Source organism: Pan troglodytes, chromosome 1 (genome assembly GCF_028858775.2).
Source record: "Pan troglodytes isolate AG18354 chromosome 1, NHGRI_mPanTro3-v2.0_pri, whole genome shotgun sequence".
Lineage (NCBI taxonomy): Eukaryota > Metazoa > Chordata > Mammalia > Primates > Hominidae > Pan > Pan troglodytes.
In genome coordinates this window covers 28,499,069-28,524,012 of record NC_072398.2, presented here as the reverse complement: position 1 = coordinate 28,524,012, position 24,944 = coordinate 28,499,069, and the positions used below count along the sequence as shown (strand labels likewise).

The 24,944-nt window shown below is 34.8% G+C and overlaps 1 protein-coding gene across 10 annotated transcripts in view; it reads left to right on the top strand.

Annotated features, from left to right (window-relative positions):
• MARK1 (microtubule affinity regulating kinase 1) overlaps positions 1-24,944 on the top strand; it is a 136,037-nt gene that overhangs the window by 68,390 nt on the left and 42,703 nt on the right. For 7 of the 10 annotated variants that reach the window (XM_016939088.4, XM_016939077.4, XM_016939080.4 and 4 more), the window contains 6 exons: positions 2,127-2,175; positions 3,589-3,654; positions 7,874-7,944; positions 19,734-19,790; positions 22,097-22,333; positions 22,423-22,542. In XM_016939088.4, the coding sequence (XP_016794577.3) occupies positions 2,127-2,175; positions 3,589-3,654; positions 7,874-7,944; positions 19,734-19,790; positions 22,097-22,333; positions 22,423-22,542 (600 nt within the window). Of the gene's footprint in view, positions 1-2,098; positions 2,176-3,588; positions 3,655-7,873; positions 7,945-19,733; positions 19,791-22,096; positions 22,334-22,422; positions 22,543-24,944 lie in introns of all 10 variants that reach the window. The other 3 variants (XM_063791688.1, XM_063791696.1, XM_016939098.4) reach the window with 1 other exon arrangement.

Here is a 24,944-nt window from a genome sequence, read left to right as displayed (position 1 = left end):
GAGGACCTCCATGTTTAAAGGTTGAGTAGAAGGGGAGAGGTTTAGTGGAAGACTGAGAGGGGTCATTTAGGCAGGAGGATGGTCAGGAAGATGTACTGTCAGAGCCAGAGCAAGAGATGATCTCAAGTGCACTGAAGACCATGTGTACTGAGAGGTTAACCCGCATGCTCTTTGTCCCAAATTTGAAATGAAAATGTGTTTCAAAGTTACAGAAAGTACTTGTCTTGAACATGAATGAATCCACCTTTATATTTTATTTACTGATAGGTAATTTTTAATTATTAAAGTTGTAAGTATCATGGACTTTATAAAAATTTATTTATATGAATATACATATGCACACATACAGACTCCCTGGGTTTATGTAGGAATTATTGAGAATAGCTAGGGAAAGCAAGCTTTTTTGTAGGAGGTAAGCCTTAAGTCATTTTGTTTTAATTGGGGTGAACATTTATTGATTCATTTTTGCACATTTTATTTCTTTCCTTAAATTGTGGTAAAATATACCTAACAAAACTTACCATTTTAACCATTTTAAGTATACAATTCAGTGGCATTAAGGTGCATTTACATTGTTGTTCAAACATCACCATCAATCTCCAGAATGTTTTTCGTCTTCCAAAATGGAAACTCTGTACTCATTAAACAGTAACCCGCCCAGTGCCCCATCCTTCCAGCCCCTGGCAACCATCATTCTACTTTACATCTCTATGAATTTGACGACTCCACTCTAGGTAACTTATATAAGCATAATCATACAGTGTTTGCCCTTTTGTGACTGGCTTATTTCAGTTAGCCTAATGTTCTTAAGGTTTATCCATGTTGTATCTATCATGTGTCAGAATTTCCTTCCTTTTTAAGGCTGAATAATATTCCATTGTTTGTATAGACCACATTTTGTTTATCTCTTCATCTGTTGATAGACTCTGGTTGCCGGGCTATTGTGAATAATGCTACTATGAACATGGGTGTACTAGTATCCGCTTGAGTCTCTGCTTTCAATTCTTTGGGTATATGACATATACCCAGAAGTAGAATTACTAAATCATATGGTAATTCTGTTTTTAATTTCTTTAGGAACTGCTATATATTTTTTTTCATGGAGGCTTTATCGTTTGTCATTCCCGTCAATACTGCAGAACTGTTCCAGTCTCTCCACATCCCCGCCAACATTTGCTATTTTCTGGGCAGAGTTGGGGGTTGTTTTTTGATAGCAGTCATCCTAATAGGTGTGAGGTGGTACCTCTTTGTGGCTTTGATTTATATTTCCATAATGATTAATAATGTTCAACATCTTTTTGTGTTCTTTTGACTATTGTGTATCTTTGCTGCAGAAATGTCACCTCTGAAAGTAGTAACTTTAGATTTTATTCTGATAAAATGCATATGTCTTAATATACTTTCAGAATATCACTAATTTTTGGTTCTCCTATTTTCTTGAACAAATTGCTTTATTTGGAATCTAACATATACTCAAAGACATAGAGAAAATAATACCAAATGATGCTTTTGAAAAATGTGCCCTATATTGTTTAAAAAGTAAAATGAAAAGGAGGGAAATTTTAACATTTGTGTTTCAAGTCGCTTCTTGTCATTTTGTTTTTATATAAATTAGTAAATGTGTTTTTATTGTTCTTTAATGTTATTCTACAAATCTACCTAAAAACCTTACTGAATCTTTCATTAAAATGTCTGATCAGTCAGAAGAGATGACTTTAAAGAGTCAAACCCCTAAGGAAGGTGGTTTCTGGGTAAAAATCATATGAAGGAGCATTTAGTTTCATTTTCAGTGTTTTTCTTCTGTAGCTTTTCATAAGGAATGGTTAAAAAATTGTAAGTTTTATTGTGTATAGTGTATTCACACCACAGACACACACAGACCATTTGAGTTCATCTACTTAAAATTCTTTTAGAAACCAAGTCACAGCGAAGTTAATGTCACAGTCTAAGTTAACATAGCTTGTTTGTACAGAGTTGGGACTGAGAAAATATCTTGTTTCAATGCATTACCAGAATCCTGTAGCATTTTGTAAGCAGATTAATTTCTTCAAATAAATATTTTAATTGGCTCTCTGCTTGCTTGTTTTTTTTTTAACAGAAATATATCTACCTGTTTTCTTTAACAGTTATTTCGAGAAGTACGAATAATGAAGATACTGAATCATCCTAATATAGGTATGAAATATATATATATTATATATATATATAATTAGTGATGAAGTGTTTTCCTTAATTTGAGGGTATTTGAAAAGACACAATGTTTAAGGATAGTTTATTTAAGCAGAAGAAAAGTGATAACCTGAGTGATAACCCCAGGAAGTGATACTTTGGGTAAAAATAGATTACAAAGAAGCTAACTGGAGGCTACAGATTGCTGTTTTCTGCTACCTTGCTATCTTCTGCTCTCCACTAAAATAATTGATATCACTCAGAATTAATGCATACAATTTTTTTTAATTTCCTAATCAAATGTTTCTAAATTTTAAAAAACATGTCTTTCTGGCCGGGCATGGTGGCTTATGCCTGTAATCCCAGCACTTTGGGAGGCTGAGGCAGGTGGATTGCCTGAGTTCAGGAGTTTGAGACCACCCTGGGCAACACGGCAAAAAAATACAAAAATTAGCCAGGAGTGATGGTGCGCACCTGTAGGCCCAGCTACTCAGGAGGATGAGGTGGGAGGATTGCTTGAGCCTGGGAGGTGGAGGTTGCAGCGAGCCAAGATCGCACCACTGCACTCCAGCCTAGACAACAGAGTGAGACCCTGTCTCAAAAAAAAGTCTCTAAATAGAGATTGCAGGTCATTTAGGTATTTATAAAATAAAAAATGGCTTTCAGATATTTTGATACTATGCACTTGGGTTTGATCATAGGTTTACAGGCAAAATAACTTTGCATTTTAAAGAAAATAAAAAGTTGATTTCAATTTTAGTAAAATTTTTCAGTAAGTTCTGATTTCTCCCCATCTTTGCAAATAAACGTATTGATTAGATATATTATTATATGAAATCATTTGATTGTGACAAGTAAAATTCTTTTTAAAATCTGTTTTTTAAAACACTTTTGTTGCACATTTAAAAATTTATCTGTATATAGTTGTTAAAGTGTTTATTTGTGGTGAATATTTGAACTACATAAATTTGATAATTTGGTAATTTTTCTAACCAGAAACTTTCATAATATCACAGAAATACAGAAATTCTTTTGTTTCTGTACCAAAGATTATTTAGCATTTTTTGATGGCTCACTGTAGTGTAACATAGTCTCTTTTTAAACTTCAGTTTAAATTCTGTTTTTCTGATTTTAAGAGTTCCTTTTATTACCTTATTCTAATTTGAAAAAGTAATGGCCTTTTAATCCTAGAAACTTAACTTTTTCAACTCAAGAAGTTGGTTCTAAATCACTTTGTGGTAAGTAGTTTTCTGTCATAGGAGTAATAATCTTTGAGAGACTTTTTGAACTTAAAATTGTGATTAATAATGTTTAGTAAATAGTCAAATTTTCTACTAGTTTAGTGTTACCTTAGATTTTCTTAAAGCATATTCAATCTGTGCTAACAGTTATAGAGTTATATCTCTAATTTTTTTTCAGTAAAATTGTTTGAAGTTATTGAATCAGAGAAGACTCTCTATTTAGTCATGGAATACGCGAGTGGGGGTAAGAATGAGGGTGATTGAAAAGTTCTCTTTGCTGAGACATACACAAATGTTAACACCTAAGAGTTCATTATGACATTTATGTCTTCAGTGTTAATGAATCTATTGTTTTATTTAAATGCCTTTAAATTACATCTTAAGGAAAATTCAGTGTTTACTTTTAAGACCTTTCGATCTTACATTATAAATGGAATTTTTGGCTTATTTACATTTTACTTAGGGACTTTTTTGAAACGTTAAATTTGTATTTTCATCTTATAAATGTATTGATTCTCTTATCTAAATTTTACTATATCATATCATGATTAGAAACTCTTGGCTATCAGCAGGATATCTCAAGTACAGAATGTATTTAATAAAATCTATAATAAAAGCTTGTTCTAGGTCAGTGTTTATTTCACTGATTGTTCACATATGACAGATTCTCAATATACATACATTTCCAAGATAATTCATAAAGTGAATTAAATATTTCAATTTAAACAAGTATTGATCTGTACATTTTATATGTTAGAGGACTGAGTTGACAGGGAGATAGCAAGATGCATTTGTAGTAGAATATCACATATGTTTTAACTATCATGGTGTCAAAAATAGGAATGATTTTGAAACACTGATATGTGATAGAAAATCATCTTCATCTCCTGCACTTTCCCTTAAACGAGAAATGTGTCAGCTCAGAATCACTTTTCTTTTAGACTTAGGACTTCACTTTCTCAGAAATGGGTTGAAAATTTATGGAATTAATCATTTAATAAGTAAAAATAAAGAATACTTAAAGGGAGGTTTTAAGGGCTCAGGATTTAAGCAACTGAAGAAGAAAGAAGGCAGCTGAAATTATTTGGCTGATTGATTTTTTGCTAATCAATAGAAAAACTTAGTGTTGAACTTACTATTGAGCTCTTTTAGTTAATGAAATTTATAATTTTTATGGTGATTCAGATTTTATGTGAACTAGAATAAAAAGGATTTATCTAGTCTGTAGCAACTAAACTATATTTATACTGTCTCGTATTTCTTTTCTTTTTTCTTTTTCTTTTTCTTTTTTTTTTTTTTTATTTTGAGACGGAGTCTTGCCCTGTAGCCCAGGCTGGAGTGCAGTGGCACGATCTCGGTTCACTGCAAGCTCCGCCTCCCAGGTTCACTCCAAGCTCCGCCTCCCAGGTTCACTCCATTCTGCTGCCCCAGCCTCCCGAGTAGCTGGGACTACAGGTGCCTGCCACCGTGCCCGGCTAATTTTTTGGTATTTTTAGTAGAGATGGGTTTTCACCGTGTTAGCCAAGATGGTCTCGATCTCCTGACCTTGTGATCTGCCTGCCTCGGCCTCCCAAAGTGCTGGGATTACAGGCATTAGCCACCACGCCTGGCCTCATATTTCTAAAAAACTACTATAGATGTTAATATATTTAATTGCTTTTGCAGTTGTTTATACAGATTGAATATTTTAGTCCTTTTTTTTTTTTTTTGCAAAACTTTTGTCACCTGAAAAAAATATTTCAGTGTAGGTTCTTTTACTTAACTTGAAAATCTATCATTAATGTTTATTATGATAGGATTTTAAAAATTATATTAAAACAGCCATGTAAATTTCCATAAAATGTGGATCTATAATAAAACTAATGAATCTACAGATACCACATAATGAACTATTTCTCTATTTTTATGTCCTTCAGTTAGATTGCTATAATAATCTGTCTCATGGGAACCCCAAATATTATTTTTAGTTTAGTTAGACTCTTTTCTTCCTTTTAGTGATATAAAATTTAGAGAAAGGGGCTATACCCACTTTGATTTGGGAAATCATAGACTGCTAAAATTCTGTAGACACCCTTCTCTTTTTATAAAGGCCCACTGCAAGGCTGTGTTAATATTAACATGTGTACTGACTTAATGGTTAATGGTAAGTACAGTCAACTCTCTATTGGTGCTAATGAAGGGGAGTAATGGCTAGAGTAAGAGTATGTAAGGCCTTCACCACTCTCCTTCAGTAGCATATTTGGGAGGCACAGTGGGGAGTAGTGTAGAGAAATGGGTACAGGAATTCAGACCACACCAGCCAGTCTCATTAAATCCTGATTCCTGCGATAGGTTTTCTTTGAGTTTGCAAGTTAGTGATTCTGTAACAAAAACCATCATGGTTCTGTGGCAGTAAATCTAGAATGATTTTCTTGCCTTTTTAATCCATAAATGGCAAGGTGACTCTGGAAAATAAAACACTAAATATTTTTCCTCTGAAATTTCTACTTAGTTTAGGATCAAATCTGACATGTACACTAGAAAGGTAATGTGAATAAGAATTAAGTCAGACAACTGCCTCTTTGCCAAGAGTTGATTCTGGTTCACTAATGGAATGAAAATTTTCAGTGATTAGAAAATCAAAGAAATCTTTTTTTTATTTTGAACCATGTTTAATCCAAAGGAGCCTATTAAAAGTGGGTTTCAGGACTACTGTGGAATGATGTGTTTATTCTTTCTTTTGTTCATTCAAACAACATTTATAAAATGCTTACCATGTGTCAGGTAATGTTCTAGGTGCTGGGAATACATAAGTGAGCAAAGACAAAGTCCCTGCCCTCAAGACACTTACATTCTAGTTGGGGAAGTAAATCATACACAAACAATATATGATAAGTACAGGACTATGTCATGTAAATACCTGGGGTAAGTGTATTCTAGGCAGCACTTAAGAGTAGATCCAAATTTTTTGAACTCTTATATATATCTTTCCTAGCCTAAACTCACATATCTAGAATTAACTGCTATGATGGGTTAACTAGAATTAACAACTATTACCACATATCTAGAATTAACTACTATGATGAGTCAACTAGAGCATCCATTCATTTCTCTGTTCTCATCATCCCATTTAATCACTTAAGTATGCTTAATATTATATAATATGCTGTCTAACATTGTAGATGTATTAGTTTCATGTGACATACATTCATTACGTATTTGATTTTTAATATTTTATTTATATCCTAGGATTGATATTGCATATATATGTAATATATCTGTATACCTAGGTACAAAAATGCAATTTATTGAGTGCTTACTATATGCCAGTCGCTGTGCTAAGCACATGCATTATTTCATTTAATCCTTACAACAACCATGTGAGTAGACAGTAGGTAGAAACTGAGTCTTAATGAAGTTAAGAAATCTTCCTAATAATGTCTTTCAGTAGTACTCAGGGCTAAAACAAAATTCATACCAAAATTGGTCTGATTCTAAAGTCTGAGTTTTTTTGTTTTTACCACTTTGCTATACTTTACAAGAACACTTTAAGCCATTTTGTGAGTTTTTAATATACATGTATATCTATCTGGTACAAATTATAAGGACACAAAAATAAATTTAATCCTTATACTAAGATAATATTTTATTTTTAAAATTGTAACTCAAGTTTAATTTAGTTTTAAGCTATTACTAACTAGAGAAAAAGGAGAAAAACTTACAGACATGTAAAGTAATGGATCCAGTAGAAAATTTATACAGCTTCTAGTTCTTTTTAAATTATTTCACCAAACATTTATCTATCCACTTTGTGTTCTGCCATGAAGATGAAGATGCAAATTAAGTATGGATATTATGATGATTTTCAAGTAATTTACAGTTCATCTGGGGTAATAGAGATACACACACAAATGATTTAATTCTGTATAATATGTGGCTGACTACTAGAATGTATGAAATGAGTAGAGTGAGAATAAACACAGAGTATAGGAAAGGAAAGAAATAAATCAATGTGGATGGAAGTAGTGAGATGGAATTTTATCCAGACTACATGACAGGGAGAATTTAAAAGAGCAATCCAACAAAACACACTTCGTCATTTTGTTTGAAACGTAGGCCCCAAATACAAAGCCAAATGTAAATTTTGATTGACCAGGCTGTGGCTTCCCTTTACTAGAATGGATAATAAAGAGTTGACTGTATTTTTACATAATACTTGAAAGCAGAAAGCAAGTTTTCTTGGTTGTGTTTTTATGACTTATTTTTTAAAGAGTTTTGCTAAATCACAAACTGCTACAGGTACTCAATTTTATATGTAATTTTTTCCTTTTTTCTATTCATGTGTTAGTTTGTAACTTACATAAACTAGCAGAAAATTGTGGGCCAAAAGTTTCTTTATAAACAAGGAAAAAACTTGACATTGCATATATTGTTAACCAAAAATCTATGTATATTTTACTACCTGCTTTACCTTTCTGATTCAGGTGAAGTATTTGATTACTTAGTTGCCCATGGAAGAATGAAAGAGAAAGAGGCCCGTGCAAAATTTAGGCAGGTATGGAAAGTAGTTTTCAACTTTGTTTTGCTGATAATTGTAGCGATGTACAATGGACAGTATTACAAACTGGACTTCACAGCACATGGTATTTTAAAAAGAAGAATTCCTGCTTTCTTATATTTTTAAGGATGGAAAACTCCTAAAAAATAAACCTTTCTGAATTTAAATTTAAATAGTTGCAGATGGTTATTTTCAGATTGTCATAAAGAGTAAATATTTATAGATGAGACTCACCTTATTAAGACTCTCTGAGAGTCCTGGAAACGTAGACTAGACTGAGATAGAAAAAAATTAGTTAACGCTTTGAAGTCTTTATCCAATAATTATTATAAATTATTACTGGCTTTATATATACAGCATATATGTGTACTGTTTAAAGAGGTTATTGTATTATATTCTTTTAATTAAAGATGTTTTGGTGTTTAAACTCATTTTTGTAGATTTAAAGAATATGGTCAATTTTATTTAACCAAGTAGGCAAGAAACTCCAAATTGTGGCAGAGGAATATGATAAGATACTCATATTTCCAGTTCAACTTGAATATGACTTATTACAGAAATGATAAAATAAGAAAAAATAAATTTATCTAGAATTTTATTTTTAATTTTTAGAACTGAAGTGATTGAAATAAGCATACATATAAGTTACCATATAAATAGCAAATTAGTGAATTGTAAATTGTAAGCATACATGTAAGTTACCATAGAAATAGCAAATTAGTGAATTGTAAATTGTTCATAAAATTTACTAAAGTTTAAGTGGATAATTTACTATATCCTAAACTTTTATTAAATTTAGAATTTTAAAAATGGCTCGCTACCTCTTCTGCCTGCATGAACACTTTAATTCTACAATTAAAGAGGTTCTGTAATCAGTATGTTCGGAAAAGACCAAATACTGATATAAGATCTTTCTCTAAGATACATATGTGTGTGTTACCATGTTAAACAAATAGAGAAGTCCTGAAAGGGAGGGGAGGAAAAAGCCTGTTTAACTTGTTGTAACATGGCATTCTCCAAATTGACCATGAAATGAGTGTGTTTGTTTTGTGAAACCTCTGTTATTAATGTTTCACAGAATTATTGCTTTTTGGAACACAATTTGTGAAATGCTTTATACCAAAGATATGCATAGCACTTTTATTTGTGATAGATTCCTAGAAATATTCGTGTTAAAATAGCTGAATGTAAAGACAACTGGTAATAAGGAAAACAACTTTAAGAAACTGAACGGCATTCAACCACGTACTGTAATATTATTTTCTATCCTGGGATGGAAGTTCAGCTTACCCTTAAATAAAGTATTACACACATCATTTTTTAAAATTTTTATTTATTTTATTTTATTTTATTTTTCTTCCTTTTTTAAATTATACTTTAAGTTTCAGGGTACATGTGCACAACATGCAGGTTTGATACATAGGTATACATGTGCCATGTTGGTTTGCTGCACCCATCAACTCATCATTTACATTAGGTATTTCTCTAATGCTATCCCTCCCCCAGCCCCCCCCACCCCACGACAGGCCCCAGTGTGTGATGTTCCCTGCCCTGTGTCCATGTGTTTTCATTGTTCGACTCCCACTTATGAGTGAGAACATGTGGTGTTTGGTTTTCTGTTCCTGTGTTAGTTTGCTGAGAATGACGGTTTCCAGCTTCATCCACGTCCCTGCAAAGGACAGGAACTCATCCTTTTTTATGGCTGCGTAGTATTCCATGGTGTATATGTGCCACATTTTCTTAATCCAGTCTATCATTGATGGACATTTGGGTTGGTTCCAAGTCTTTGCTGTTGTGAATAGTGCCACAATAAACATATGTGTGCATGTGTCTTTATAGTAGCATGATTTATAATCCTTTGGGTATATACCCAGTAATGGGATTACTGGGTCAAATGGTAGTTCTAGTTCTAGATCCTTGAGGAATTGCCACACTGTCTTCCACAATGATTGAACTAATTTACACTCCCACCCACAGTGTAAAAGCGTTCCTATTTCTCCACATCCTCTCCAGCATCTGTTGTTTCCTGCCTTTTTAATGATTGCCATTTTAAACATTCTAACTGGCGTGAGATGGTATCTCATTGTGGTTTTGATTTGCATTTCTCTGATTACCAGTGATATTGAGCATTTTTTCATGTGTCTGTTGGCTGCATAGGTGTCTTGTTTTGAGAAGTGTCTGTTCATATCCTTTGCCCACTTTTTGATGGGGTTGTTTTTTTCTTGTAAATTTCTGTGAGTTCTTTGTAGATTCTGGATATTAGCCCTTTGTCAGATGGGTAGATTGCAAAACTTTTCTCCCATTCTGTAGGTTGCCTGTTCACTCTGATGGTAGTTTCTTTTGCCGTGCAGAAGCTTTTTAGTTTAATTAGATCCTAATTTGTCTATTTTGGCTTTTGTTGCCATTGCTTTTGGTGTTTTAGACATGAAGTCCTTGCCCATGCCTATGTCCTGAATGGTATTGCCTAGATTTTCTTCTAGGGCTTTTATGGTTTTAGGTCTAACATTTAAGTCTTTAATCCATCTTCAATTTTTGTGTAAGGTGTAAGGAAGGGATCCAGTTTCAGCTTTCTACATATAGCTAGCCAGTTTTCCCAGCACCATTTATTAAATAGGGAATCCTTTCCCCATTTCTTGTTTTTGTCAGGTTTGTCAAAGATCAGATGGTTGTAGATGTGTGGCATTATTTCTGAGGCCTCTGTTCTGTTCCATTGGTCTGTATTTCTGTTTTGGTACCAGTACCATGCTCTTTCAGTTACTGTAGCCTTGTAGTATAGTCTGAAATCAGGTAGCATGATGCCTCCAGCTTTGTTCTTTTTGCTTAGGATTGTCTTCACAATGCAGGCTCTTTTTTGGTTCCATATGAATTTTAAAGTAGTTTTTTCCAATTCTGTGAAGAAAGTTATTGGTAGCTTGATGGGGATGGCATTGAATCTATAAATTACCTTGGGTAGCATAGCCATTTTCACAATATTGATACTTCCTATCCATGAGCATGGAATATTCTTCCATTTGTTTGTGTCCTCTTTTATTTCGTTGAGCAGTGGTTTGTTGTTCTCCTTGAAGAGGTCCTTCATGTCCCTTGTAAGTTGGATTCCTAGGTATTTTATTCTCTTTGTAGCAATTGCGAATGGGAGTTCATTCATGATTTGGCTCTCTGTTTGTCTGTTATTGGTGTATAGGAATGCTTGTGATTTTTTGCACATTCATTTTGTATCCTGAGACTTTGCTGAAGTTGCTTATCAGCTTAAGGAGATTTTGGGCTGAGATGATGGGATTTTCTAAATATACAATCATGTCACCTGCAAACAGGGACCTCTTGACTTCCTCATTTCCTAATTGAATACCCTTTATTTCTTTTTCTTGCCTGATTGCCCTGGCCAGAACTTCCAACACTATGTTGAATAGGAGTGGTGAGAGAGGACATCCCTGTCTTGTGCTGGTTTTCAAAGGGAATGCTTCCAGTTTTTGCCCATTGAGTATAGGGAATGCTTCCAGTTTTTGCCCATTCAGTATGATGATATTGGCTGTGGGTTTGTCATAAATAGCTCTTATTATTTTGAGATACGTTCCATCAATACCTGGTTTATCGAGAGTTTTTAGCATGAAGGGCTGTTGAATTTTGTCAAAGGCCTTTTCTGCATCTATTGAGATAATCGTGGTTTTCATTGTTTGTTGTTTATATGATGGATTGCGTTTATTGATTTGCGTATATAGAACTGGCCCTGCATCCCAGGGATGAAGCTGACTTCATCGTGGTGGATAAGCCTTTTGATGTGCTGCTGGATTTGGTTTGCCAGTATTTTATTGAGGATTTTTGCATTAATGTTCTTCAGGGATATTGGTCTAAAATTCTCTTTGTTTGTTGTGTCTCTGCCAGGCTTTGGTATCAGGATGATGTTGGCCTCATAAAATGAGTTAGGGAGGATTCCCTCTTTTTCTATTGATTGGAATAGTTTCAGAAGGAATGGTACCAGCTCCTCTTTGTACCTCTGGTAGAATTTGGCAGTTAATCCATCTGGTCCCGGACTTTTTTTGGTGGCTAGGCTATTAATTATTGCCTCAATTTCAGAGCCTGTTATTGGTCTATTCAGAGATTCAACGTCCTCCTCGTTTAGTCTTGGAAGAGTGTATGTGTCCAGGAATTTATTCATTTCTTCTAGATTTTCTAGTTTATTTGCATAGAGGTGTTTATAGTATTCTCTGATGGTAGTTTGCATTTCTGTGGGATCAATGGTGATATCCCCTTTATCATTTTTTATGGCATCTATTTGATTCTTCTCTCTTTTCTTCTTTATTAGTCTTGCTACTGGTCTATCAATTTTGTTGATCTTTTCTAAAAACCAGCTCCTGGATTTATTGATTTTTTTTGAAGGGTTTTTTATGTCTCAGTCTCCTTCAGTTCTGCTCTGATCTTAGTTATTTCTTGCCTTCTGCTAGCTTTTGAAAGTGTTTCCTCTTGCTTCTCTAGTTCTTTTAATTGTGAGGTTAGGGTGTCGATTTTAGATCTTTCATGCTTTCTCTTGTGGGCATTTAGTGCTACACATTTCCCTCTACACACTGCTTTAAATGTGTCCCAGAGATTCTGGTATGTTGTGTCTTTGTTCTCATTGGTTTCAGAGAACATCTTTATTTCTGCCTTCATTTTGTAATTTACCCAATAGTCATTCAGGAGCAGGTTGTTCAGTTTCCATGTAGTTGTGCGGTTTTGAGTGAGTTTCTTAATCCTGAGTTCTAATTTGATTGCACTGTGGTCTGAGAGATAGTTTGTTGTGATTTCTGTTCTTTTACATTTGCTGAGGAGTGCTTTACTTCCAAATATGTGGACGGTTTTGGAATAAGTGCAAAGTGGTACTGAGAAGAATGTATATTCTGTTGATTTGGGGTGGAGAGTTCTGTAGATGTCTGTTAGGTCTGCTTGATGCAGAGCTGAGTTCAAGTCCTGGATATCCTTGTTAACCTTCTGTCTCATTGATCTGTCTAATATTGACAGTGGGGTGTTAAAGTCTCCCATTATTATTGTGTGGGAGTCTTAAGTCTCTTTGTAGGTCTGTAAGGACTTGCTTTATGAATCTGGATGCTCCTGTATTGGATGAATATATATTTAGGATAGTTAGCTCTTCTTGTTGAATTGATCCCTTTACCATTATGTAATGGCCTTCTTTGTCTCTTTTGATCTTTGTCAGTTTAAAGTTTGTTTTATCAGAGACTAGGATTGCAACCCCTGCTTTTTTTTGTTTTCCATTTGCTTGGTAGATCTTCCTCCATCCCTTTATTTTGAGCCTATGTGTGTCTCTGCACATGAGATGGGTCTCCTGAATACAGCACACTGATGGGTCTTGACTCTTTATCCAATTTGCCACTCTGTGTCTTTTAATTGGGGCATTTAGCCCATTTACATTTCAGGTTAATATTGTTAGGTGTGAATTTGATCCTGTCATTACAATGTTTGCTGGTTATTTTGCCCAATAATTGATGCAGTTTCTTCATAGCATCGATGGTCTTTACAATGTGGCATGTTTTTGTAGTGGCTGGTGCCAGTTGTTTCTTTCCATGTTTACTGCTTCCTTCAGGAGCTATTGTAAGGCAGGCCTGGTGGTGACAAAATCTCTCAGCATTTGCTTGTCTGTAAAGGATTTTATTTCTCCTTCACTTATGAAGCTTAGTTTGGCTGGATATGAAATTCTGGGTTGAAAATTCTTTAAGAATGTTGAATATTGGCCCCCACTTTCTTCTAGCTTGTAAGGTTTGTGCCAAGAGATCCTCTGTTAGTCTGATGGGCTTCCCTTTGTAGGTAACTCAACCTTTCTCTCTGGCTGCCCTTAACACTTTTTCCTTCATTTCAACCTTGGTGAATCTGACAATTATGTGTCTTGGGGTTGTTCTTCTCAAGGAGTATCTTTGGATGTTCTCTGTATTTCTTGAATTTGAATGTTGGCCTGCCTTGCTAGGTTGGGGAAGTTCTCCTGGATAATATCCTAAAGAGTGTTTTCCAACTTGGTTCCATTCTCCCTGTCACTTTCAGGTACACCAGTGAAATGTAGATTTGGTGTTTTCACACAGTCCCGTATTTCTTGGAGGCTTTGTTCATTTCTTTCTACTCTTTTTTCTCTAACCTTATCTTCTCGCTTTATTTCACTAATTTGATCTTCAGTCACTGATAGCCTTTCTTCCACTTGATCGAATTGGCTATTGAAGCTTGTGCATGCATCATGAAGTTCTCGCACCATGGTTTTCAGCTCCATCAGGTCATTTAAGGTCTTCTCTACACTGTTTATTCTAGTTAGCCATTCGTCTAATCTTTTTTCAAAGTTTTTAGCTTCCTTGCGATGGGTTCAAACATCCTCCTTTAGTTTGGAGAAGTTTGTTATTACAGACCTTCTGAAGCCTACTTCTGTCAACTTGTCAAAGTCATTCTCCATCCAGCTTTGTTCTGTTGCTGGCAAGGAGCTGCGATCCTTTGGAGGAGAAGAGGTGTTCTGATTTTTAGAATTTTCAGCTTTTCCGCTCTGGTTTCTCCCCATCTTTGTGGTTTTATCTACCTTTGGTCTTTGATGTTGGTGACCTACAGATGGGGGTTTTTATGTAGATGACCTTTTGGTTGATGTTGATGCTATTCCTTTCTGTTTGTTAGTTTTCCTTCTAACAGTCAGGCTCCTCAGCTGCAGGTCTGTTGGAGTTTGCTGGAGTTCCACTCCAGACCCTGTTTGCCTGGGTATCACCAGCAGAGGCTGCAGAACAGCAAATATTACAGAACAGAGAATATTGCTGCCTGATCTTTCCTCTGGAAGCTTCGTCCCAGAGGGGCAGCCACCTATATGAGGTGTCTGTCAGCCCCTACTGGGAGGTGTCTCCCAGTTAGGCTACACGGGGGCCAGGGACCCACCTGAGGAGGCAGTCTGTCCATTCTCAGAGCTCAAACACCGTGCTGGGAGAACCACTGCTCTCTTCGGAGCTGTCAGACAGGGACATTTAAGTCTGCAGAAGTTGCCTGCTGCCTTTTGTTCAACCATGCCCTGCCCACAGAGATGGAGTCTAGAGGCAGTAGGCCTTGTTGGGCTGCGGTGGGCTTTACCCAGTTCAAGCTTCCTGGCTGCTTTGTTTACCTACTCAAGCCTCAGCATTGGCAAATTCCCCTCCCCCAGCCAGGCTGCTGCCTCGCAGATCAATCTCAGACTGTTGTGCTAGCAGTGAGCAAGGCTCCGTGGGCATAGGACCCGCCAAGCCAGGCACAGGAGAGAATCACCTTGTCTGCTGGTTGCTAAGACCTTGGGAAAAGCGCAGTATTTGGGTGGGGAGTGTCCCGTTTTTCCAGGTAGTCTGTCACGGCTTCCTTTGGCTAGGAAAGGGAAATACCCCAACCCCTCGTGCTTCCCTACCCTGTTTCAGCTCGCCCTCCGTGGGCTGTACCCACTGTCCAGCCAGTCCCAGTGAGATGAACCAGGTACCTCAGTTGGAAATATAGAAATCACCTGTCTTCTGCGTTGATCATGCTGGGAGCTGCAGACCAGAGGTCTTCCTGTTTGGCCATCTTGGAATGTCCCTCGACATGTATTTATTTTATTTATTTATTTTTTATTTTTATTTTTTTTTTTGAGACAGAGTCTTGCTCTGTCACCCAGGCTAGAGTGCAGTGGCGCTATCTTGTCTCGCTGCAACCTCCACCTCCTGGGTTCAAGCGATTCTCCTACCTCAGCCTCCCAAGTAGCTGGGATTACAGGCACACACCACCACGCCCAGCTAATTTTTGTATTTTTAGTAGAGATGGGGTTTCAGCATGTTGGCCAAGCTGGTCTTGAACTCCTGACCTCAGGTGATCTGCCCACCTTGGCCTCCCAAAGTGCTGGGATTATAGGCGTGAGCCGCTGTGCCCAGCCACACACATCGTTTTAAGTATTATTCATTTAATATCAGTCACAGTAGCTTTTGTTAGTAGCAGACCAGCAAGAAAGTTCCAATTTGCATTAAATATTCCCATTAGAATCCTAATGTATATTTTAAAGATTATTGCTACTTATTTTTTAAGGCAGCTAGTTTTACTTATTTTTTGATAGATGTAGAAAATTGTACTGGGTACTATATGGAATTAGAGAAGTTGGAAATGCCTGCTATTTTAAAGAGCTTTCCATCTTTGCTGGTGAGCGAGAGCAGGATAAGAGGTTGGGACATAGGTATTTTAATAGAGATACAAATAATTACTAAAATTGGCTTGGTTTTTTAAATAAAGTCTGTAATATTTTGAAATCATCTTTGTATTCTTTACATTGCAGAGACTGAGTGCCAAATGAATGCTATATAAATTGTAAAACAATGGCAAATATTTTCTTTATAATTTATTTATTTACTATAAATTTTAAATGTATTTAGTATCTATATATGTTTTCCCAAAACTAAAAAAGTTACTAACTCACATTTTTACAAACCAGAGATATGTAAACATACATACACACATGCACACACGTACATTATTTTGTAGTTACCTGACTAAAGATAAATTTATACTTAAATTTATTTTTGAGGAGCTTATTTTTATTTATGGATTTCATTTAAACTCTTACGGACTTAATGAATATACATTTACTTTTATTTGCTTTTTTATTTTAACAGTGAAAGAATGTATGTATTAATACTGTGTCAACAATAATAAATGTATATACGTCCTTGACCTTACTCTTAGAAATACTGAAGACACTTGGGCAGTTTAAGACCACTGAGCAGCCATTGCCCATACAATGCTTTTACATTCCTTAAGACTTGAGCCTACAGAAAAAAAAAAAAGTAATATTGATTCAATTCTTGCAATATCAAGTCTGCCACTTATAAGTATTAATAATTGCAAAGTAACCGTGATAACTCCACCTCAATGGAAAACACTGATGTGTGTGATCTTACCGTCAGTACCCAGCTGACAGTAAATCATGTTTTCAGGATCCATTAATAGAAGGCTCATAGGGAAGTTCCGATATCCTATTTATGGAAGTACAGAATGGTTTGAGATGGGAAGGTCTAGCTGTAAAATAATGCAGTAAAAATTGGGCTTGTGGAGGGGGATTCTTGCATTGAGTCAGAAGGCAGAACTTCTTTCATGGCAGAAATTGTTCCCTGCTAAGCAAATGTGGTAATACTATAATAAACTACCACATTTGACTGATAGCTCAGAGTTCATAGAGTTTGGGGAGAACACATGCTTAATGCAGAGGATTCTTTGTAATTATCTTTCCATTCTTGATGCTTTGAGGCTCAGGAAATGTTTGATTCCAGAAGTACTTATAGAACTGTTTTCATAGAGACCATTCTGTCTGACATGAGTTGCATGGCCTCTGATCATGTTTGGTAACCAAATTATTATCTGTTGCATACCTTCAGTGGCTCATACAAACATGTGACTAACAAAAGATAATGTAATTATCTGCAAATTTCTGGCACCCATGATACAAAATAATCTTATAATATGAACATACTATAACCTATATAGTATGTCTAATAAAATATACATATAAGTGTATGTATCTTTTGGCTAATGAATATAATTTAGTGAAAATTGGGTATTAGAATTTTGAAGCATATTGCTTAAGAAAACTAATACTACAAATTTTCATCATTAGAACCTTCTGTATTTTTGGGAATCATACTTCAAATTGATTATAATCATTCCCAGTCACCCTGCCCAAGAACATCTAGTGGTTCTGCAGTACCTGCCTAGTTTTGAATTCATGACTTTTACCAACCTATTTGTCAAGATTTGACTCCCACTGTCACCATTTTTCCACCTCCTTTTCTTTAATGATTTTTGGTTTGGTTTGGTTTTGTGGGGTTTATTTTGTTTGTTTGGTTGGTTGGTCTTTTTGTTTGTTTGTTTGTTTGTTGTTTTTGAGACAGAGTCTCACTCTGTCATCCAGGTTGGTGTGCAGTGGTGTGAACATGGCATACTGCAACCTCGATCTCCTAGGCTCAAGAAATTCTCCTGCCTCAGCCTCCCGTGTAGCTGGGACCACAGGTGCACACCACCACACCTAGCTAATATTTTTATTTTTTGTAGAGACGGGGTCTCACTGTGTTGCCAAGGCCTGGTCTTGAACTTCTGGCCTCAAGCGATCATCCTCCCACTTCAGCTTCCCAAAGTGCCAAGATTATAGGCATGAGTCCTACCTGCTTTTCAAATACACAGTTCCCTTGTCATTAATGCATTTCATCACCTCCCCATCCCCAGATCTCCACATTTTAAAATATTTCTGTCCTTCAAGGATGGCTTAGACCAAATATCACCTCCTTCAGGAAGCATTTCCAACTGAAATTAGTCTTTATTTTTTATGATTCTCTCATAAAAGGTAGAGTTCTGTGATTCTACCTTGTATTATAGGGGAATAATACATACCTCTCTATATACAATATATAGAAAGGGAATAATATATACCTCTATATATAAAATAATATATACCTCCATAATACAAGTTATATAGAGAATATATACCTTATTTTCTCTTCTTAATCAGATTGTAAGCGCCTTAAGGACAGAGTCCACTTAGTATTCATTTTTGTATTTGCCTAGCAACCAGCACATTTCCTTGCACATAGCAGGTACTCAATAAACTGTTGAATCAAAATGAATTAAATGGAATTGTATATTATTCATTGTGTGTTGATGATTTTGTTTTGAATTCATGTTTTCTCTGTCTTCAAACCATTTTAATATACATTAGAATAATTTTATAATACTGAAATATCAGTTTACTTCTACTTTGAAGTTTTTTTTCCACCCATATTCCTATTAGCATGGTCATACTTCACATCACCTTTAGACTTTTAAAAAAATCTCATTTTTGTCTCCATTTGTAAATGCCTAACATTCAAACTGTTTTTATATTTAACTGAATCCACAGAATTGAATGTTCTGATGTACATTAAAATGACTGTCCTTCTATTCATCAGATGTAATTATATGTACAAAATAGTTCTTAATTGATTGCTATCAGATGCTTTCTATTTCTGTATTTTATGTAATAAAGAACTATCATAGAATTGTTTATAATCTATTTCTCTCATAGTTTTGGCCTTTAAACTGTTGGGTTCCTCCTTGTTTAGTCCTTTTCTCCAAAGAGCCCTGTGTGATAGTTAAAAATTATGGCTGCATACAAAATCAAGTTACAGGCATAGAATACTTCACCTGACTGAATTAGTGACAGGTTTAAGATTGAATTTCATTTTTCCCTCTTTTCTGTTGCTGATCAGGTTTCTTTTTAAGGCTCAAAAATTTTCCTTTCTTTTTATATATGAACAGATAAATATAGATATTGCTAAATACCTCATTGTTAAGTTCTTAGTGATTTGGCCTCACTAAAGAAACATGCCTTGAACACATTTGATGTAATTCCTAGAATAGAGTTTTGCTTTTTTAACTTGAGACAATTATCTTAAAATACTAATTCATGTGTGCCAAAGCTTTTATTTCAACACTGTAATAAACCATTTGGCCAAAACTATAAATTGTACACATTCAGTCACATAAACAGAGAACTATAAATGATCCATATGAAATCTTCACAGCCTCTGACAAAGAAATATTTTATTGTATTTTAGCAAGAGAATATTACTTTTCCATATTTTCTGCATTTAACAGCGAAAGTTTCATCACTTTAATGTGTATAGTTTTCTGAACTAAAAGCATTGCATATTTATTAAATATTACCTTGAAATCCGAATTAGTAATTTATCTAAATTGGAGGTGATTATTGGGGAAAATTGTGTTTTTTTAATAATTTGACTCTTTTATCCAAATATTTATTCCAGATTGTATCTGCTGTACAGTATTGTCATCAAAAGTACATTGTTCACCGTGATCTTAAGGTAAGCTTCTGAGTGTAATTAAAAAAAAAAAATCTTTATTATTAACATATATTTAATAATAATATTAGAGCTGTCTATTTTATTGCCTAACTGTGCTGCTAGACACTATACAAGTAGTTTTTGATTCTCACAGCAACTTTATGAAAGGTAATATTTTCACTGAGCAAATGAAGAAAATATGAGTGATAAGTTTTCTAGCTTTAGAGGTTAGACGATTTGATTCACTATTAATTAGTTTGTTTTGAATGCATAGATATGGAACTTCGTTCCCAGCCAAAAGTGTGGGACCTCAGACAGAAGCAAAGTCAGAGCACAGACCCATGTTTCCCTTACATAAGAGACAGTATTCACACTCTACCTTAAAGCTCAAAGAACTGAGGAAAGTTGTAAAACATTTTTATGAACATTAAATGTGTATAATAGTATAAATGAGCATACTTTGGAATAAGAAATGTGTAGTTAGTCAATAAATGGTTGTGCCACATAGATTTTGTTGAAAGTGGAAACACCCTGGACTAAAATGTTTATACTTGTTTTTCCTTTTTTCTCTAATCTTCTAAATTTAATTTGCATTGTCCCTTACATAGGACTCTTATTTTTCTGTTTTACTTTTTTCCTCATCACCTTTATCAACTACTATCACCAGTTTGGGTTATATTTGAATATATTATCCTAAACAGTTGTCAAAAGTCAAGTCTAATTCTGTATTTTAGCTTCATTTTTCAGAGCTTATGAATTTTCTATTGCTCCAAATTTTTCTATTTCTTGGTTTCCTTCCTTGGCTATTTTAAGGGGAATCACTTCTATGATGAATGAGAAAGAAAAGAACTGTTCCCCTGCTTCTGTGTTTAACTCCCAGTTTATCATCTCATTTCTTATATGAAAAAAATCTGCAAAAAATAATCATGTTCAAAACCTTGTGTTTTCCCTCCAGTCCAGTAGAGAGAGTTTTCCTGTACATTCCTGGAAGGAGACCTCAGAACCCCTTGCAGCTCTTCTCTTCTGAGGCAGCTTGGATACTTTGATATCCATCCAGACATTTTTAGAGAGACTGAAAAAAGTCCAGCTTGCTCACAAACAGCTGCAGAAATTTACAATGACCAGCCCCTTACATCAGAACATAAAAATAACCTGGTTTTGTCACAGTTCAAAAATGTGACAATCTAATATAAATTTTTCCAAATATATGTGCTTTTATAGTATTTATGTGATAAATGATACCCTATTTTTATTGTATATTTTGGGTTCTAGGTGTATCTGCATTTTCCAAAATAAAATGAAAACAAGTATCCCAAGCTAGTATACCATAAAAAAGAAGAAAAGAAAGGTTGTGGTGGGTAGGGAGGGAAGAGATAGATGATGGGCAGAGTGCTTGACTCTTATAATTGTTGGACCTTCCAGTAATATAGAGAAATCTGATTTTTGTTTTAGTCAAATTTTATTTCTTTTTGGAACCTGATAAAACACATCTACAAAGTAACCTATAACTTTGTTAGTCTATCCATCCATTGTAATAGAGTTTAAAATAAAACATGTACAAAAGCAAGTCCTTTATTGAGTTGCTTCTGTTTACAAAAGGGACATGTAAAATATTGTCTTTGAGTGATTCTGCTTTAGGATTTTGGAAAACCATCTCAAAACGTGGAAAATTCATTGTTTTCTGTGTAAAATATACATCAAGAAGAGAATCTAGTTTTAGAACAGCAAAAAGAAGCTTAAAACAGACAAGATATAATGGAGGCTGTATTTTTTGGTCATGTTTTACTGAAACAGTACTTTGTTGAGAAAACATTCTACAAGAGAGGACAAAGGAATGAATTAGTAGTCACAGAACCTCTGACAGGCAGTTACTGTAGATATACCTTTGAGCCTTGCTTTAACCAACAATACCCTATTAAAATGGAGCTCCTTTGGGTAATCATGTTGGTTTAAGTCCAAGATGGATTAGTATTATGTTCTTTAGAGTAGGTCATATTAAGGTACGCTTCCAGGATGTTTCTGACTGTGAGGAAAAAAATGAGTTTAAAATAACCTATGAAAGAAAATAGGTTTTAAATAACCTTTCTTAAGTAGTTGCATATATGCATATAAAGAGAGCTTTCCTTATGTAGTGTTAAAATTTAGTCTTATGTAGATGTAATTCAGAACAGTTATGCATTGAAGTACCATACTGGGCTTCTAAATTTGATACTACATTTAGAAATGAGGGGCAAGAGATATGTAAGTTTGGAAGCTAAAACTCTTCTACAAATATTTTTATTTTATGTAGGCTTTTTACATTGTTCTTTCTATTATTTTCCTCTTAGGCTGAAAACCTTCTCCTTGATGGTGATATGAATATTAAAATTGCTGACTTTGGTTTTAGTAATGAATTTACAGTTGGGAACAAATTGGACACATTTTGTGGAAGCCCACCCTATGCTGCTCCCGAGCTTTTCCAAGGAAAGAAGTATGACGGGCCTGAAGTGGATGTGTGGAGTCTGGGCGTCATTCTCTATACATTAGTCAGTGGCTCCTTGCCTTTCGATGGCCAGAATTTAAAGGTATCAGCTAAATTCTTTATTAATGTTTTATCCCCAAGTATGATTATGTCAAAAACCAGTTATAAGTGCTTTTTTTCACTTTTATTAAGGAACTGCGAGAGCGAGTTTTACGAGGGAAGTACCGTATTCCCTTCTATATGTCCACAGACTGTGAAAATCTTCTGAAGAAATTATTAGTCCTGAATCCAATAAAGAGAGGCAGCTTGGAAGTAAGTAAATTTTTGTACTCCAAATTTAAATTTTAACAATTAAAATATTCCAGGAACTGAAGAGCATTTTTCTCCTATGTTTTCTTAGGAAAATTGCCAGATTATCTAATCTGCCTTTTGTTTATAGGTAGGGAAAATTACATGACTTTTTTTCACTTTCAAAAGTTGCCACAGTAGCTGTCTCTAAAAACTATTATTTCCTCTTTGTTCTGCAGTGCCGTATTAAATAAAAACAACACAAAAATAGAGGTTGACTTTTAGTTAGAGAAGGAGGAAAACGTAGCTGCTGTCAGAAATTGCTTTGTCGAAAACAGAAACCTTGTTTTTAGTAAGTACTCAATAAATATTTCAAGGATAAAAGAAAATAGTGAAAATTCTAATCTAATGAATATTTCACAGCTATATCTGACATTGATATCTAGCATTTAAAAATGTAGGGCTGGGCACGGTGGCTCACGCCTGTAATCCCAGCACTTTGGGAGGCCGAGGCGGGCAGATCACGAGGTCAGGAGATCGAGACCATCCTTGCTAACATGGTGAAACCCTGTCTGTACTAAAAATACAAAAAATTAGCCGGGCGAGGTGGCGCACACCTGTAGTCCCAGCTACTTGGGAGGCTGAGGCAGGAGAATGGCGTGAACTTGGGAGGCGGCGCTTGCAGTGAGCCGAGATCACGCCACTGCACTCCAGCCTGGGCGACAGAGCGAGACTCTATCATAAAAAAATAAAATAAAATAAAAATGTAATAGAAACCTCTCAACTTTAGTAAAGAAAATTTACAAATATTTAAGTACAACATACTGGAAACAGGCATTTCATTTCTTAGCACACTGTTGTGTTGCCTACATACGTTCTGTATGTGAGGTTATTTATAATAATAGACACTATTATAAATGGACTAAGTATGTTACAGCCAAGCAAGTTCACATAACCAAAATGTCTACTATTTTTTTTCTTCTGGCACTGCAATTAGAATAATTTATTTCTTAAGTATTTTGCCCATCTGTTTTTAAGAATGATATTTTAGCCTTTGCTAAGATAATTTCAGAGATTCAGCATGCATTATTCACTAGTACTTTGTCTTCTTTTATTTACCTTAATAGAAAGGGTAGATAATTCAGAGAATTAACCTCATATAAACTGTACTTTTTTAGTGTAGCAATGGGGCTTTCTGGCATGGACTTCATGCTGCTTAGGAGGCAGCCTTATAGTGAGCCATCCCTGTGTACAGAGCTCTCAGGTTAGTGTGGGCTTTGTAATTTTATTTCCACAAATATTTTTCAGTAGAGGATACAGCATGTTTTGATGGAAGTTAAGGGATGGCGACTTCCATTGGGAAATTATTTTAAATGCTTTGTGTCAGTTAGTCAATTATCATGATTTTTTTACTGAATTATTTGTTTAAATGTGATTAGTTATAGCTTATGAGTTTTGTGGGCTTTCCCCCCCTTTTGGGGTTAAAAAAAAATGAGGTAATGCTTTAATAGAGAACATGTACTATATAATGCCCACTTTTATATCACTTATTTTGAAAGCTTTCCATCATTATTCATAGAAAAATTAGGTGAAATATTTAAAAAGCTAAAATTTTTGACTCTCATATCAGTTCTAAAATAATGAACTTTAGAGAACATGGTTTGTAATCCTGTTTTGTGACTAACTTTTATCGTAAGAACCCCACTTTACCTGAGTGACACAATAAAATGCCCAAAGTTGAAGCAGCAGCTTAGCTAATGAGCAGAGCAAAAAGAACATGCAAAAAGAACATACAAAAATTATTTTGGGGGGATAGATATTACAGATCTCTATGGACAGTAGGTAAGATGTGCTTATGTCTTAAAGATGATTAATTTATAGTAGCCAAACACTTTAGTCTTTTATCATTGTTATTAACGTGTTGAGGATTAAAATATTAGAGTGCTTTGAGTTGAATTTAAAAGCCAAATTTTTATTACTAAAATATTTGATCATCAGAAGCTCACTCTAATATATTTCAGTATAGTCTGCAACTTTCTGTTCCAGCTTACCAAAACAAAGTTTTTCAGCTATGAAACCACGAGTCCCCACTGGAAATATTATATTATAGATATTACTATACAAAGGCTGATTTGCTTCACAGTTCCCAGAAATGACTTTCCAGGGAAACTTGACACCATTTTTTAAAAAAGAAATATTTCTTATACCATACCTTAAGAAACTTTCCTAGAAATATTGGTGACTTCAAAAATTGTTAGTCTTCACTTTTATTTTTCATACCAATTTTATTAGCTTTACAGTAAAAAATCTGTAAACTTTTTTAAAGCTATTTTCAAAATACTCATCTTTATTATGTAAACATAACATTTTATGTGTTAGTAATGTTTTATATTATGTTCCATTCTTTTTTTTAACCTTAGAAGCTT